Raw genomic sequence first — 16,990 nt, 5'->3', positions numbered from 1 at the left:
TTTTCCCCCCAGTTTTCTTCTTGTTTTTCTATATTTAAGTTCTTTTTAATCATTATTTTTTATTCAGTTTACTTTTGATTTTATTTGTTCTTTTTCTTATGGTGGAAGCTGTCCTTATTTGAGAGCTTTTGTTTTTCTTTTCTTTTTTTTAACATTTTATTTATTTATTTGAGAGAGAGAGAGAGAGAGCATGAGCAGGGGGAGGAATAGAGGGAGAAATAGACTCCCTGCTGAGCAGGGAGCTGATGGGGGGCTCCATCCCAGGATCCTGACATCATGATCTGAGCAGAAGGCAGATGCTTGAAGGACTGAGGCACCCAGGTGCCCAGAGAGCTTTTGTTTTTCTAATAGAGGCTTTTTGCTGTAAATTCTCATCTGAGTACTGCTTTTGCTTCACCCAGAACTTTTTATTTTGTTTTTATTTTCAAATAGTTCATCATAATTTTTTTCTTGTAGATTACTTCTTTGACTAATGGATTATTTAGAAGTGTGTTTTTAATATTTAAATGTTTGCAGATTTTTCCAGTTACCTTTCTATTATTTATTTTTAATTTAATTATATTGTTAGTTCATATTTAATGTAATATCAGTGTGGTTGCTCTGCAATCTTTGTACTTGATTTTTCTTTCCTATTTGTATTACCTTTTCTCTGTTCCTGTTTTCCTCTCTTTCACATTTCATGACTTGTGTAGTTTTAAAAATAAACCTATTTTATTTATACTATTGGTTTACTGGTTCTTCCCCCCCTTTTTTTCATGGTTTCTATAAGGTTTATGATATACATCTTTAAATTATCACTGATTTAGATGTATAAAAAGCTAATGGAAACCCTTGACATCAGGAGAATGGAATACTAGCTAATTTGTTCTAGAAACAAAAAGATACTAGAAAAAACTCAAGTTGTTACTGTAATTTACTGTAGCCACACAGTCTTCTTTGATGTTCCTCAAATATGTCACATATATTCTTGCTTCAGTGCCTTTGTACCTACAATTTTCTCTGCTTGGAACATTCTTTTGCTAGAGATGGTCATGTCTTATCTCATGTCTTCTTTATCTGCTGCTATACTGTTAACCTGATCAGAGAGGTCTCTCCATGTCATACTACCTAAAAGAGCCATTCCTACTATTTTTTCTTCATGATACTGATCACTCACTGGAGTTATATATTTGTCTCAGTTCTCTTGTTCATCTTTGAATCCCTGACTCCTTCAACAATGTCTGGTAGTCAATGATATATTTGTTAAATGAATGGTAATCATTTGTGTCTGTTTTTGTATAGTTTCCTTAGAAAAGAGACCTAATCTACCTGATTACTGAAAACTTACTATTTAATTGTCTTTCAGTATCAAAATGTATTGCTCAAAACTCCTTCTTGTATTTTTGAATTTAACAAATGAAATATTACCAAGAACCTAGTACCTGCTGTATATTTTCCTTTCAGACTTACTGGTAGGCTTTTTTGCTCTTGATTTCTGATTATCTATCCTAAACAAATAATGTAAATTTCAGTCTCATTTAGAAATATAACTGTTTATAGGATTACAGACTAAACAATTTGCATTATTTTGTTCCAGTTCCAAAAATTGAGACATGATCTTGAATTGGTACTCTCTACTATGCAGTCAAAGAATGAAAAGCTAAAGGAAGACTTGGAAAGGTATAATTATATTATAATTACCTTTAATCACTGATATATGTTGAATTGGTATTATTTATTTGGCTATGTTGGTATTGTTTTTCCATGTTTAAAGGGAGCAACAGTGGTTGGATGAACAACAACAGATACTGGAATCTCTTAATGTACTACACAATGAATTGAAACATCAGGTTGTGACATTTTCTGAATCAAGGTATTTGTATTCTAGTTTTTTGAAATAAGAAAAAGGTTTTTTTTATGTTACATGAAATACATAATGAAAAGAAGGGAAATTTTATTAGAATTTGTGAGTTTTACTTAACTTTTGCCAACTGTTATGTGACATTTGATTAATGACTTGATGTATAGTTTCCCTACATGTTAAATAGAGAATTTTACTTTCATAAAGCTAGTTATTTCATTTGAACAAATGAAGTTTGAACAACGTGTTTGTTTATGAGTTACCAGTTACATATACTTATGTATTTTATGTATTTTATGTATTTTATCAGTAAAATGTTTCTCTTAATTTTTAAAATATCTGTTAGAGTCTTTGATGAGCTGAAAACTAAAATGCATGATATAAAAGAATATAAGGAGAAACTCTTGATTACCTTGGGTGAGTTTCTGGAAGATCATTTTCCTCTGCCTGATAGAAATGTGAAAAAGAAAAAGAAAAAGGTAAGTTTTAGGGAACACATTCATGTAGATATTTATATATGAGATTGTTTCACATAGGTTCAAATGTAAATTTCCTGATAAATTTTTGTAAGTTTATTATACGTTTCAAAGATACACACAGATAAATGTATATTAATATTCCATCATATTATAATATTTACTGAAAAATTAGAAGCCACTTAGTTCGATAAAACAGGATTAAATGCATTTTTAAAATATTTACCCATATGGTGGGGAAAAATATACCTTTTAAAAATAATGTATTGAACACTACCAGAAGAGTTACTAAAATGCTCACAATTTATTGTTAAATGGATAAAACAGCTATCTAAATATTATGAGTCTAATTTGTAACAAAAAATATAATAGTGCCTATGTCTGGGGGCTAGGATTTTAGTTTTTGTTTCTGTTTTGACTATTTTCCAAAGTTTCCATGATGAACATATGTAACTTTTAAAATCAGAAGATAGCTGTTAGTTAATGTAAGTTCTTGACTATTTTACTAGTAGTTATGATGGAATAAACCTTTTCCACAAAAGCAAATAAATATTTTAATTGGTGACAGAAGATTGGGAAGAACTACTTTAATTCCTTTTGTAAAAACAGTATATAGTATAAATAAATAGAGCTTGTGGAAGTAGAGTAGGCATTGAAACCAGCACCAGAATGATCTTTCTAAAAATATCTATTTTAATCATTTTTCAACATAAAACTGATGGCTCCCTACTGGATGAAGTCTATAAACTCCTTAGAGTAATGCATTTATATTTGGACTTTGTCTATGTCTTTACTTCCTGCCCAACCATTCTTTATTCATCTCTTCCGTAAATCCGTTCAACCATACCACTCTAGTCCCAGCAAGTATGCAATGACCTGTCATTTTTTGTGCCTTATACGTTTTATTCCCTCTGCTTACAAAACACTTCCTATCTGACGAGGATAGCAAATTCTTAAGAATCAAACATCATCTTTTGCGTAAAGTATTTATTTTAAGATTTATTTATTTATTTTAGAGAGAGAGAGAGAGCGAGAGAACGTGTGGCAATGGGAGGAGTAGAGGGAGAGGGAGAGAGAAATTTAAACAGTCTTTGTGCAGAGCATGGAGCCTGACATGGGGCTTGATCTCATGACCCTGAGATCATGAACTGAGCCCAAACCAGGAGTTGGACGTTTTGGGTGCCTGAGTGGCTCAGTTGGTTAAGCATCTGCCTTTGGCTCAGGTCATGATCCCAGGGTCCTGGGATCAAGCCCCACATCGGGCTCCCTGCTCTGCAGGGAGTCTGCTTCTCCCTCTCCCTCTAACCCTCCTCCCCACTTGTGCCCTCTCTCTTTCTCTGTCTCAAATAAATAAATGAATACAATCTTTAAAAAAAAAAAAAGAATAGTTGGATGCTTAACCAACTGCGCCACTCAGGCGCGCCCTTGTGTGAAGTATTAAATGAAGTTTATGTGCCATTTTGTTAGCATTTGTCACAGGATTTTGTAGTAATCATTTACGTCTATCTCTCTTTTCACCCACCATGCACTCTGAGGTCTTTGATGTGTTGAATTCATCTTTGTAGGTCTACTGTATTGCATATGTATTATAGTACCTTCTGAGTTCATGTTTATTGAATGACTGTGAGTATACTAGGAAAAGGAGAGAAAGTTCTCTTCGTTTTCTTATAATCTGTATTTTTTATTCTTCCCTTTCTTCATTGTAACTATCAGGAGGCTTTACATATGTTATGGACTATGTCTCCCATTCTATCTGTTGTTATTTATACACCTTGTTCTAAAATTACTGACAGCCTTCTGTTAACTATTTCATTAAGTTCAGGATTCCCTACCTCTTAATGATCATAATCCTAACAGTAACTCAGTGACATTTTTTGATTCCAGTCTTGCCTGTTTTCAACTTTTTTTTTAATCTATCAAGCTTCTCCAGTAATAGAACCAGAGGTTTTGAGGGATTCTAAAAAGGAATCATTGATCACCAGAAGCCATCATGGGTTTGTTAAGTCATATTTGATAAACTCACTTTTTTTAAATGAAGTATATGAACTGTTGGTAAATGTTACAAAATGATAGATTACTTTCTCTTTTTTCTCTCTCTCTCTGTCAAGTAGTAATACTGGATGTATTAGATGACTCAGTCTGCCTTAGTAAAATACTACAAATTAAATGGCTTAAACAAAAGATTTTATTTTCTCACTATTCTGGAGGCTAGAAGTCCAAGATCAAAATGCCATCTGGGTTAGTTTCTGCTGAGGCCTTTGTTCCTGGACAGCCATGTCTTGCTGTGTCCTCACATGACCTTTTCTCTGTTCGAGAGTAGAGAGAACTCTCTGGTGTCTCTTTGTCTTATAAAGACACCAGTCCAGCTGGATTAGGGTACCACCATTATGGTCACATTTAACTTTAATTACCTCTTTAAGGGCTTCATCTCCAAATATAGTCACCAGGGGGGCTGGGACTTGACCATGTGAATTTTGAGAGGCACATTTCTGTCCATAACACTGGGCTTTATCATTCAAGGATGTGTATAAAAGGAAAAAACTTGAATCCTTCCACTACATCATTAACATTAGGTGAACATCGTTTGAGACACCTTCCTAAACACATACAAGTATAGAAGCATAAATGGATTGATGGATATGCAGATCAATGTAGATTTCTTTTAATAAAGTTTTTATTTATTTATTTGAGAGGGAGAGAGACAGCACACAGAGGGAAGGGAGACGCAGACTCGCCGTTGAGCAGGGAACCCAACACCGGGCTCGATCCCAAGACCTCAAGATCATGACCTGAGCCAAAGGCAGATGCTTAACTGACTGAGCCACACAGGCGCCCCCAGATCAATGTAGTTTTGTATAGGCCAATATAAAATAAGTATTACATGTAATTTTACTTAAATTGATAGAAGAAAAATGAATGAAGTTGATTTATTTAACTCAGATAAATATTTCTTTGCTTCAAGTGATTTTAATTCTGGGGAGATTCCTAATAGAGAGAAAACAAATTATGAGAAACATTATAATACGTTTTTAAATTTCACCTTTCAATTTTAGACAGCATTCATTGACTCCCTGCTACAAAAGATGAGGATATTAACATTCTTCCTCCTATAACCTCATTATAATTTGTGTTATTTATTTTAACTTTGGCAGGTTTATAGCGCTTTTATTCTGTTCTCATACTAATATTCATGTATGTGTTTAGTCTTTATATTGTATTGAATTCAATGCTTATCTTTTACCATTTATTTTTAAGTTTTTAAGTTTAACTAGTTGTTTGATTTGATGGATTTCTTTGATAAGTACTTTGTTTAAGCAGAATTCCTGGGCATTTTATTTCTTAGATTCTTGAATGATGGAAATACTTTGTTTGCTTTTATAGCCAAAGGATATTTTCAGCACATTAAAAAAAAAAATTTAAGATCTGGTAGGGATTGCTCCATTCTTCTGAAATATAGTGTGCTGTGGTGATCTGAGGTCAGCCTCTAGATATCTTGAGTACATGCCTGAAGAGTTCTTTATCTTTGAACTTCAGTAATTTAACAGAGATATGTCACAATGTTGATCATTCAATAACAGTTCTGCTTTGAAGTTGGCATTGTTTTTAGGGGCAGATTTAGGTCACATTTCATTTCATGGAAATTTTATTTTATCATGTCATATTGTTTTTCATATCTTTATGTTGAAAACTTTTTTTTTCTTGGTTTGCTCTCATATTTTTCCTCTGCTTTTTCTTTGATTGTCTCAAACATTTATATTTTAATCTGTGCTTTGTAGCTGCTTATTTCTGTATCAATTCTTTAATTCTGTTTGCTTTCATCACTACTGATTGCTGCTTTTTTTTAACCACTCTTTCATTTGTAAGGTATTAGAGGTCAGGAGATTTTGAAATGCAGCTTTACTATCTTTACTCAGTAATTGCATTTATTTTTACTCTTTCTTTAGTATATTTGTACTTACATAAGAGTTTAATTTTTTAATTAAGATTTTATTTATTTATTTATTTATTTATTTATTTGAGAGAGAGATAGGAGGAGCGGGGTGAAGGGCAGAGGGAGAAGCAGACTCCCCACTGAGCAGGGAGCCTGATGCAAGGTCAGATCTCCAAATCCAGAATCATGATCTGAGTGGAAGGCAAACACTTAACTGACAGAGCCACCCAGGTTCCCCTACATAAGACTTTATAAGGACTCCCTGGTAATCTTTGACTGGTATCAGGAAAGTACTAGCTGTCATTATAGTAGGTGACTTGGTAATTAATTAAATGTCTGAACGCAAGCTGCTCATTAGGATTAATATTATCTTGGAAGGGGATTTCTAGCAGATCCCTTTTAGATCCTTGTCCTATTGAATACTTTTTTGGGGGGGTTGTTTGTTTTTTGTTTTGGTACAATAAGGTATTTCTATTAAATAAAACCCGGGGACAGGACCCATGGGCACGAAGAGATGACCTATGGAATATTTTTTTTTTTGAAGATTTTATTTATTTATTTGACAGAGAGACACAGCGGGAGAGGGATCACAAGCGGGGGGAGTGGGAGAGGAAGAAGCAGACTTCCCGCCGAGCAGGGAGCCCGATGCGGGGCTCGATCCCAGGACCTGGGATCATGACCTGAGCCGAAGGCAGACGCTTAACGACTGAGCCACCCAGGCGCCCCCCTTTGGAATATTTTTAATAGGAGTTTAGATAAATAAGTAGAAGGCATGGTCATGAAAACTTGCAAATGATAAGAAACTAAGGGAGCTAGCTAATAAATATACTGGATGACAGAATTAAGCCTATATTTTTCAGTTGGCTAGAACTAGACCAAATAAAATAGGGATAATATTTAGTGGAGGTACATAGAATATCTTTCTTGGGTTTAAAACATTGAAGAATGAAGGAGACCTGTCTTGGCTAGATGTATGAAAGAGGCTTAGGCATTTTAGATGATAGTATGCTCAGAGAGAGGTCAGCAGGGCAGAATAGATGTCCAAAAGCTGATGAATAAACTTGATGAATAAAGTACCAGCATCTGTAAGTATGGAAGTGAGTCTTCCTTTTCGTCTTTGCTTTTTAAATCACACTTGTATCATGTGGAGACTGGATTGAAAAAGAAAAAACAAGATAAAGCACATTTAGAGAGCACCCATGATATGAGGGGCTGCAAGGCTATGGCTTGTGAAAAATAATTGAAGGAACTAATGATTAATATGGCGAAGACTTAGGGCTCATAATACCTGTCTTCAAACATTTGAGAAATTCTTGGATCGAATTGGAATGGGATTTATTCCCTGTCATTCCAAGGAAAAAAGAAGCAGTTAGTTGAGTTAACATTAGGAAATGTCAAGAACTATAGAAAGTTGAACAAGGCTCCCTGGGAAGTAAGTTTCCTGTCCTGAAGCTGTATAAATACTGTTTGGAATGCCATTTGTTTGAGATATTTTGATTGGAGAGTTCAAACATTAGACTTTCAATTACATGAGTATATGTAATATGTATAATGTAACTTATCCATTATATATTTGTAGATAGTCTGAATTGTATCTTCTTGTAATTGCAAAAGATTTCACTCTCTTCGAGGTTGTTTGAACTTTGTTTTTATGAACCTGTTTAGTACAGGCAGATTGTTTACTTTCAGAATTCTTTTAAAATCACCTAATTATAAATATTTTATTTTGGTATACCTTGTACCATTGCAGTTAAGAAATATTACTTTAAAAAATTTTTGTGATAAATATAGTCTAATCAGCCATTGGCAGAATTGAAATGTTAATTCTTTGTTATTCACATTTCTGTCAAAGAAAAACTTTCAAGAATCAACTGCACAGCTGATAACACTGCATGAAATGTTAGAGGTAAGTGTTTTGTGTAGTTGTTTTGTGTTCAAGATTTCTTTTAATTAGTGATTTCTGAACGATTATACACAAGGTCAAAAAATACTGCATTATTTCTTAAATATACCAACCTTTATTAAATACATTTATATTTATTTTTAGTATAAGACTAGGGTCTGTTTTCTATACCTTCCTAGAAGGAATATTGTCATTTTTTAAAAGAACATAAAATTGGGGACTAGCCCTTAATCATATTCCCAAGATTATTACTTTAAAAAAATTCTTATGTTGTTATTTAGTATTTACACAGTGAAACCTTATGCTTTCACATGGATGGAATCTTTTGTTGGCATCTCTATTTTATCTGAACTACATGTTTGAGTTTAAGGATTCTTTCCACAAAGTTGCAGAAACTTGTACACAGTTTTAAAGATGTTTCCATTTATTAATATCTGTAGTTTTTTTTTAAAAGGAAGAAAATTATTTAAGTTAATACATAGAAATTATGACATTGAAAGAGAAGTTCAACATTCTTTGGTAAACAAATTTTTAATGTTTTATTATAGCTGTATCTTTTTTTACTAAGTATGGTATATCTTGAACGATATTTTTTCCTAGATTCTTTTAAATAGATTATTTGATGTTCCACATGATCCATATGTCAAAATTAGTGATTCTTTTTGGCCACCTTATATTGAGCTGCTCCTTCGTAATGGAATTGCCTTGAGACATCCAGAAGATCCGACCCGAATAAGATTAGAAGCCTTCCATCAGTAAAAGGATGGTCTCTTTTTTCACACAGTACTTAATGAATCTTGTCATTCAAGGATAATAGAAACACTGAGGATTTACTTGGATAAAGAACGTTATTTGCAAATCAAAGTACATAGTCCCTCTTCCTTTTATCCATAAAATGACCTGTGCCATCTACTATTCATTTATAAATGGTTCTTTCAATTCATTCAGTGCTTTGGTGTGTTCAGCTGGATGGAAAAGAATGCAAGTAAAAATATTCTAGACTTAATCATTATAAAAGTTTTGATATACCTTCTGCAGTATTCTTTGGAAAATTCTTTGTTAATTTATAATATTGCTTATGTAATATTTTCCTTTTGAAATTTATGACAGTTTATTTTATGCATTTTGAGTTCCATTTGGTGCTTATGTCTTTAAATTTAGGAATTATGGAAAGGCCATTTAATTTGCAGGTGGTTTTTAAATTGACAGTATCTGATATAGATGGAATACATAATTTAAAAGTATGTAGTAAATCTGTTCCATGTATACTGCCTTATTTCTAGATTTGTTAAAAATTGGAACAGAAACTAATGGATAAGGGTAGCATGAAAACTATATTTTAGTATGTATTATATACCAAGTGATATTATATACTAAACCATTCTTGATTGTTAGTTATTGTTAACAAAATTGTGTTCATAAAATTTTGTTAATTCTCCATGACCTTTCTGTAAATAAAATTCTCTTATCTAAAAATCTCTAGCTTTTCTGGTGATGTGGCATGATATTTTAATAAATTGATTAAATAGATTTTTTTCATAGGTTGAAAAATGAGGATATTATAATCATTCAAGATTACAAACAAGCTAAACTTCCAAATCCTTTTAGTATCATTAGTTTTCTAAGAGGACTTAGTGTGTACTTTTTTATATTTGAAAAAGTTTTCTAATGTTTGTCATCCATATTTCTTTCTTACCTTAAATACTTCAATTTTTTTAAAGTAAGCAAATACTATTCCAAGTATATCTTGTCCCTTTTAGAGAAAATACAAATACTGTTACATTTCAGAGAATGTAAGTTCTTTTATGGAAAGATGACATATAAAGTACCTTGCTAGAATACTCCAGTTAAAGTCAAAGGAATGACTATCTTTTAAGTTCTTGAAGTTACTGGAGAAGGGAAAAATTGGTTCAGTCAGTATAACCCTGACAGTAATTCTACAAAGTAGTAGTTCATGAACTTCTTTGTGTTGAAAATTACAGAAAGAAATAGATAAAGCAGTAAATATCTTGCTTTATTGGGCAAGTCTTCATTTCACATTTTACTCATAAAGATAATGGTTAGGATCTTTTGAGTTCAGTATCTTATATAAAGCATTAAAGAAAACTATGATGGTTACATCTTATTTCTTCTTACAGTCTTCTTACATAGCAAGATTATTTGCCTACTTTTGATCTCAATTATAAACAAAGTAAGTTATATAGTAGAATTAGCCTTGATTTGTACTCCATCTAAGCTTACAGCTCTTGTAATCTTTCTGTGGTTTTGAGAATGTTGGAGAAAATGTTTCAAATTCTGAGGACTTTTATGTATTTTCAATTTCACTGCTTTAAGATAATCACTGAAATCTATTAAGACTTAGGATTGGTTTTTATTTTACTGACTCTTACATATGATAATGCAAAATGTCAGAAAGTAATACCACGTTCTAGCTTTCCCATGCCAGATGGTGATGTTAGCCTAATTTAAAAACAAAAAATTGTTTTAGTCTACCAGAAAATTTATTTAACTTTGTTATTGGCTGATGTGTATGTATGGACAGATTTGGGAGAAATTATATCTCTATTCGGTTGAAAATTCAACCCATATGATTATGACCCTTTGAGATTTAAGTTTTATATGGTTGTACATCTGTATTAACATTTCTGATACCCTGTTGTCTTTAATTTATTTTTTTGTTTATTTAGTTAACTATTAGTTTTCTTTTTTTCCCCATAACATATATTTGGATCAAATGTCTCCACATAACATTTATGCACATCAGCACTTTGAAATCAAGACACTTGATCTTATTAATGTATTAATAAATACACATATATATTACTATAACACAAATTGTTTTTTAATATATTGACAACTATTTCACTATGATTTTTTAAATTGAGGTATAATTGACATACAATGTTTTATTAGTTTCAGGTATACAACATAATGATTTGATGTTTATATATATTGTAAAATGATCACCACAACATCTGTCATCATAGTTAACAAATTTTTTTTTACTTGTGATGAGAACTTTTAAGATCTATTCTCTTTGCAAGTTTTTCAAATATGCAGTACAGTATTAACTATAGTCACCATACTGTACATTATATACCCACTGACTTATTTTATAACCTGTAAGTTTGTACCTTTTGACCCTCCTTACTCATTTTGCCAACTCTTCACCCCATCCCTGCCTCTGGCAACCACCAATCTGTTGCTTTGCATCTATGAGCTTGTTTTCTTGTTTTGTTGTTTTTAGGTTACACATATAGGTGAGATCATATGACCCATAACTTTTTCTCTGGCTTTTTCACTTAACATAATGCTCTCAAGGTCCATCCTTGTCACAAATGGCAAATTCCATTCATTTTTATAGATGAACAATATTCCATTGTATTTATATGCCACCTTTTCTTTATCTATTCATCTATTGATGGATCCTTAGGTTGCTTCCATATCTGGGCTATTGTCAATAATGCTGCAGTAAACATAGGGTTGCATATATCTTTTTGAGTTAGTGGTTTCATTAGTTTGCTTCTTTGTTGCTTTTACCAAGAATTATATTTTTTAATTCTATAGAACATCCTTTATTTGAAAGTGAAGTTGGGTTAATGGTAAGTGTGTATTGCAAACTCTAGGGTAGTCACTAAGAATATTTTCAGTATAATTGATGTGCTAAGACAGGAGAGAAAATAGAATCATGTAAAATGCTCAATTAAAACTAGAGAAGACAGAAAAATGGAAGACAAAGAGAACAAAGGCAATGAATAGAAAATAGTAACAAATATGGCAGATGTTACTCCAGATAATAATCATTTGATAATCATTTTAAATGTGATTGGACTAAATACACCAATTCAGGCAGGACTGTCAAAATGGTTAAAAAAAGAAGACTCAGACTATATGTTTTCTGCAAGAAACCCATATGAAATATGAAGACTCGGATCAAAAGTAAAGGGACGGAGAAAGATATACCATGCTAACATTAATCAAAGGAAACCTGGACTTCTCTATATTAATTTTAGACAAAGCAGACTTCAGAGCAAGGAAAATGACCAGGGATTACAAGGAACATCACATATTGATGAAGCTATCAATTCTCCAAAAAGACATAATAATCTTTCATGTGTATGCACCTAACTTTATCAGAGTATATAAGGCAAAAATTGATAGAACTGCAAGAGGAAACAGATGAATTCACAGTTATTGTTGGAGACTTAACATTCCTCTATCAATAACTGACGGATCCAACAGGCAGAAAACCAGTAAGGATATAGTTTAACTGAACAGCACCATCAATCAACTGAATCTAATTGACATTTATAGGATAGTAATCCAGCAATAGCAGAACACACATTCTTTTCATGTTCACATGGAACATTTACTAAGACCACATTCTGGGTTACCAATAAATTTTTAAAAGTAGACTATAAATTATGCTTTGAGACTATGATGGAACTGAACTATAAATCAATAACAGAAAGATACCTGGAAAAATCCCAAAATACTTGGAGATTAAGCAACATCTAAACACATACATTGAAGATATCTCAAGAGAAATGCTTAAAATATTTTGTACTCAGTGAAAATATAACTCCTCAAAATTTGTGAGATGCAACAAAAGTGAAGTTTAGAGAGAAATTTATAGCATTTAATATATTAGAAAAGATGAAAGATCTAAAATCAATAATCATAAGATTTTACCTTAGGAAACTGGAAAAGGAAGAGCAAATTAAATCCAAAGTAGCACCTGGCTGGCTGGCTCACTTGCGTGAAGCATGTGATTCTTGATTTTGGCATTATGAGTTCGAGCCCCATGTTGGGTGTACAGATAACTAACTAACTTAATTAATTAATTAAAATAAATCCAAAATAGTAAGAAAAATAAAAATCAGAGTAGAAATCAAGGAAAATGAAAACAGAAAATCAATACAGAAACTCAATGAAACCAAAAACTGACTACTTGAAAATATCAATAAAACTGATAAATCTCTAGCCAGGCTAACCAAGAAAGAAAGGAGACAGATTAATACCAGAAATGAAAAGACGGGCCATCAGTACTGAACCCAGGAATGTTAAAAGGATAAATAAAGGTATATTATGAACAAGTCTATACCCTCAAATTTTATAGCTTAGATGAAATGGACCAAACCTGTGAAAGACATAATCTACCAGAACTTACAGAAGGAAAAATAGCTAGGCTGCATAAGGCTATATCTGTTAAGGAAATGGAATCAATAATAAGCTTCCAAAACAGAAAGTATTAGACCTAGATGGTTTCAGCAGTGAATTCTACCAAACATACAAGAAGGAAATGATGTTAGTTCTGTACAATCCATCCCAGAAAACAGAAGCAGAGAGAATAGTTCCCAGCTCATTCTATGAGGCCAGCAGAATACTAAAACCAGACAGAGACATTACAAGAAAGGAAAGCTACAGATATCTGTCATGAACATAGGTGCAAAAATCCCCCAAAAAACAATCAAATTCAACAATGTAGAACAAAAATTTATCCACCACTGCCAAGTAGCATTTGTTCTAGTTATATAAAACTGGTTCAACATTCAAAAATCAATTAATGTAATTCATGACATCATCCGACTAAAGCAGAAAAATCATCTGATCATACCAATAATAGATTACAAAAAAGCCATTTTCCAGCTCCCATTCATGATAAAAACTCTCAGCAAGCTAGAAATAGAAATTGATTCTAAAGTTGATACAGAAAGGCAAATGATCCAGCATAGCTACCAAAATATTGAAGAACAAAGTTAGATGGCTGATACTAACTTTAAGATTTACTATAAAGCTACAGTAACCAAGACACTATGATATTCGTGAAAGAAGAGACAAGTCAATGTAACAGAATAGAGAGCTCAGAAATAAGACCCATACAGATATAGTCAGCTGGTCTTTGACAAAGGAGTAAAGATAATCCAAGAAAGCTGAGTCTTTTCCAACAAATCATGCACATGCCAAAACATATAAAGAAAAAACATAGATCCTGACATACCTTAAAAATTAAATCGATCATAGAGCTAAATGTAAAATGCACAGCTATAAAAAAATACACAGCTATGTTATATTCTATTCTAGAACATAAGAGATAATCTAGTCTGACTTTGGGTTTTGTGATGCCCTTTTTTTAAAAGATTTATTTAGGGGCGCCTGGGTCGCTCAGATGGTTAAGCATCTGCCTTTGGCTTGGGTCATGATCCCAGGGTCCCGGGATTGAGTCCCACATCGGGCTCCTGGCTCAACGGGGAGCCTGCTTCTCCCTCTCCCTCTGCCTCTCCCCCTGCTTATGCTCTCTCTGTCTCTCTCTGTATCTCTGTGTCTTAAATGAATAAATAAAATCTTTAAAAAAATGCTTTAAAAAATATTTATTTAGCGAGCATGCGCATGGGTTGGGGGAGGGGCAGAGGGAGGAGAGGGAAACATAAGTGACTGCTGAGTAGGGAGCCAACACATGGCTCAATCTCATCACCCTGAGATCGTGACCTGAGCCAAAACCAAGAGTCGGACCCTTACCCGACAGTACCACCCAGGTGCCTCTCATGATGACTGTTTAGATACAATACCAAAATTCTAATCCATGAAAGAAAAAATAAATTGATCTTCATTAAAATTTGAAATTTCTGCTTTGTTGAAGGCACTGTTAGAATGAAAAAATAAGCCACAGACCGAGAAAATATTTGCAACATACATATCTGTTAAAGATAACAGAAGTAACCAAAATATACAAAGAACTCTTAAAACTCAACAATGGACAAAAAATATCCCAATTAAAAAGAGGACAAAAGCTCAGAACAGTCACCTCACCATAGAAGATACAGAGATAGCAAATAAGATGAAAAGATCTCCACATCATATGTTAGTAGGGAAATGTAAATTAAACAACAGTGAAATACAACTACAAATTTACTAGAATGGCCAAAATCCAAAACACTGAAAACATCAAATGCTGGTGAAGATGTGGAACAACAGGAACTCTCATTCATTGCTGGTGGGAATGCAAAATTATACAGCTACTTTGGAAAACAGTTTGGCATTTCTTATAATACTTAGTAGACATTTATTATACAACCAACCAATTATGCTGTATTTACCCAAATGTGTTGAAAATTTACATCCACACAAAATCTTTTTTTTTTTTTAAGATTTTATTTTTATTTATTTGACAGAGACAGACACAGCGAGAGAGGGAACACAAGCAGAGGGAGTGAGAGAGGGAGAAGCAGTCTTCCCGCTGAGCAGGGAGCCCTGTGTGGGACTTGATCCCAGGACCCTGAGATCATGACCTGAGCCGAAGGCAGATGCTTAACAACTGAGCCACCCAGGCGCCCATGTCCACACAAAATCTTGCACACAAGTGTTATAGCAGCACTTTTTCATAATTGCCAAAAGTTGAAAGCAATACAGCTGTTCTTCAATAAGCAAATGTATAAACAAAATGTGGTACATTCAAATGATGGAATATTACTCAGCTACATTGTGGTTACCTTAACATACCTAGTTGCCATATGACCAGTTCCAGAAAGTGCTCAATATCAAAAGATGAGTAACCCTGTAGTTTGGCAGGAATGATCATGTCCTAAGGAGGACTGCCTCTCCTAATACAGATAAGAGACCAAACATATTAATCATAACATGAGAATCTCCTTAATTCAAAAAGTAAAATTCAACTGCAGTATATAGGAGACATATATAAAATAATTCAGAAAGGCTAAGCATAAAGGGATGGAAAAAAGTCTGAAACATTTGGACATTTTTGGCCCATTTGGAAATCGGGTTGTCTGTCATCTTACTGAGTTTTGAGAGTTTTTGTGTATTCTGGAAACAAATCCTTTATCAGATCTATGATTTGGACAGGCTCTTGCATGAGGAAAACAGCAATGGTAGACTGGTGAAATTTGAAGGATCTATAATTTGATTAATACTATTGTACCAATGGTAGTTTACTGGGCTCAATAATTTTAATATAGTTATATAAGATGTTAACATTAGGGAAGCCAGGGAACTCTCTGTACTGCTTTTGCAACTTTAAAATTATTTTAAAATAAAAAGCTAAAAAAATAAGACTTCAAAGTGATAAGAATGAGTTCTCACATTAGTGTACTCTTTATTATAAATTTTAGCATTGATAAAATTTAAAAGAAAAATATGTAGAAAGACTTAAAAACTAGATAAACATTAGTGGATCAGAAATCAGAAGAAAAATAGCTATGAGTGGAAATGAGGCCATAGTTGTATTTGCCTCTTGGTTTAGAAGCACTTAGTAAATACGAGAATTTGATTCTTTCCTGGAAAGGAATATTAAAACTTCTCCATATGAGAAGGAGGACCAGAATCAGGGCTTCTGATTGAAGCTAAGGGCTTGAGTGAGTCTCTTCACGGCCAAAACCTTGTGAAAGGAGATCTAAAATAAAAACTACTGAGGCTTATAACAAGCCGCGAACCTAGCAAGGTGAAAGAGGCAAAGATGGAAAGATACAGCTTTAGGACCAGGAAGTAAGTGGGGATATGTTAAATACCCACTGTTCCTTGGATGGGTGTAATAGCCAGGTTCCAAAGATCCTTCTCTGCTGGTATTCATGTCCTTGGGTAGCCCCACCTTCACACGTATCAGTGTTGGTTTCTGTGACCAATAGAATATGGCAAAGAGTGTGCGGTTTTGAAGGCTAGCTCATAAATCACATTGCCTCTTCTATTTTTTTTTTAAGATTTATTTATTTATTTGAGAGAGAGAGCATGAGCAGGAGGGGCAGAGGGAGAGGGAGAGAGAATCTCAAGCAGATTCTGCACTGAGCACAGAGTCCGACTGGGGGCTCGATCTTAGGACTCTGAGATCC

The 16,990-nt window shown here is 33.3% G+C and overlaps 1 protein-coding gene across 2 annotated transcripts in view; it reads left to right on the top strand.

The window, feature by feature from the left end:
* CENPK (centromere protein K) overlaps window positions 1-16,990 on the top strand; it is a 64,150-nt gene that overhangs the window by 30,617 nt on the left and 16,543 nt on the right. The window contains exons 7-11 of one of the 2 annotated variants that reach the window (XM_027606634.1): window positions 1,577-1,659; window positions 1,754-1,852; window positions 2,187-2,319; window positions 8,100-8,153; window positions 8,751-9,614. In XM_027606634.1, the coding sequence (XP_027462435.1) occupies window positions 1,577-1,659; window positions 1,754-1,852; window positions 2,187-2,319; window positions 8,100-8,153; window positions 8,751-8,909 (528 nt within the window). In that variant the 3' untranslated portion in view covers window positions 8,910-9,614. Of the gene's footprint in view, window positions 1-1,576; window positions 1,660-1,753; window positions 1,853-2,186; window positions 2,320-8,099; window positions 8,154-8,750; window positions 9,615-16,990 lie in introns of those variants that run through there. The other variant, XM_027606635.1, reaches the window with a different exon arrangement.

The sequence above is a fragment of the Zalophus californianus genome, chromosome 5 (genome assembly GCF_009762305.2).
Source record: "Zalophus californianus isolate mZalCal1 chromosome 5, mZalCal1.pri.v2, whole genome shotgun sequence".
Lineage (NCBI taxonomy): Eukaryota > Metazoa > Chordata > Mammalia > Carnivora > Otariidae > Zalophus > Zalophus californianus.
The sequence above is the reverse complement of the archived record's forward strand: the minus strand, read 5'-3'. Positions and strand labels throughout refer to the sequence as shown.